The sequence below is a fragment of the Sphaeroforma arctica genome (assembly GCF_001186125.1).
Source record: "Sphaeroforma arctica JP610 unplaced genomic scaffold supercont1.6397, whole genome shotgun sequence".
Taxonomy (NCBI): domain Eukaryota; class Ichthyosporea; order Ichthyophonida; genus Sphaeroforma; species Sphaeroforma arctica.
The window spans coordinates 1-1,665 of NW_014034161.1; the positions used below are offsets into that span (position 1 = coordinate 1).

The 1,665-nt window shown below is 37.0% G+C and overlaps 1 protein-coding gene across 1 annotated transcript; it reads right to left on the reverse strand.

Moving 5' to 3' along the window:
- Positions 1–860: 860 nt before the first annotated feature.
- SARC_15598 (hypothetical protein) lies at positions 861–1,027 on the reverse strand (the record flags this gene model as incomplete). Its single annotated transcript, XM_014290285.1, has 1 exon — positions 861–1,027. A coding segment is annotated over one exon (167 nt), but the record flags the coding sequence as incomplete, so codon positions are not given.
- Positions 1,028–1,665: the final 638 nt, after the last annotated feature.

Below are 1,665 nucleotides of genomic sequence, written 5' to 3' on the forward strand. Positions count from 1 at the left end.
TGACATAGATTGGGATGTTTCGTTGAGTATTTAATCAAATGGCAAAATGCATGTGTTCACAACCCGATACTACCAATACTAACACAAGTGTGTGTACAAGCCGTATGGCAAATACTGTATATTTCTTTGAACATAGTGTCAATGCAGTCCCATTTTTCATGTGTCTTTTTGTTTTTGCAGACGCACTGGAATTCTCTGAGCTCGAATATATCTACAGCCATACGTAAGTGTATGCCTTTTAGGTATGCTACGATCAACTGCGCGTTTACTTGGATTCCGATGATGCTTCATATGTATTAGATGGACACTATGGTGCGCAATGCGGATGGGTTAGTTTTCGCACAATATATCGGCTAACACTCTCTGGCTTTACAAGTGTCTTCCTTTGTTATTTTTGACAGTTTGTTTGGCTAAACTACTTCCTTGGTGCAGAATATTTTATCATTAAATATCTACAAGCTGATCACGCAGACCAGTATAGACAACCATGTGTATATATATTTATACGTACAAATGTATGAAAATCTATGATCCAACCTAGATATGATATCTCACTATCGCCTACTGCTTCGTATACTTCAACAGTTACAACTATACCTAGACATAGACATATCTGGTACCTATGCATCCTTTACTCCGACAATTACAACTATGTCTAGACATAGACATATTGAAATATAGTCGTACATGTGTTTCGGTTGCTTTCAACGGTGGTTTCAGCACTGAAGACACCTATAGACCCATATATATCAAATGCATACCCACAACATACAACATACATCTATTATGTTTGTAATAAATACATATGTATCATATGCATCTCCATGAAGGTCAACTATGTCTAATATACACGTACCTATTCACTCCAGATCAACGTGTACGTACCTGTCGCGATCCCGATCACGTTCTCTACTTTTACTGCGCTTCGATCTGCTCTCAGACTTTCTCCTTTTCTCTCTGTCCCTTTTAGCCTTTTCCTTCTCGTCGACATTTGGTCGCACTTGCACTACCTGCGGCGCAGCCTGCTCTCATGCACCAATAAGAGTGAATGTGTGAACTATAGGAGTTTAATCTATATATATATTGACTGTATAATATATTGAATTTAAACTATATATATATTGACTATATATATATTGTATTTAAACTATGTATATTTTGACTATATATATATTGAGTTTAAACTACATATAAATATTGGTTGTCGCGCCTTGTAGCGTCACATCTTCATGACCGCCGGTAGCTCATGCAGTATGTAAACAGAAGCCCCATCTTAATAAGTGGTATATATAAATAATTCCATTCACAGGATCGCTGGACTGTCAAACTAAAGGCAAGCACAAACTGACATAGAAACCAAATTCAACAGCAAACACATAGTGGCAGAGACACCTGCACGGGGTATGTGTGATATGCCTACTACTACTACTACTACTACTACTACTACTACTACTACTACTACTACTACTACTACTACTACTACTACTACTACTACTACTACTACTACTACTACTACTACTACTACTACTACTACTACTACTACTACTACTACTACTACTACTACTACTACTACTACTACTACGTACTACTACTACTACTACTACTACTACTACTACTACTACTACTACGTACTACTACGTACTACTAACTACTACTACTACTACT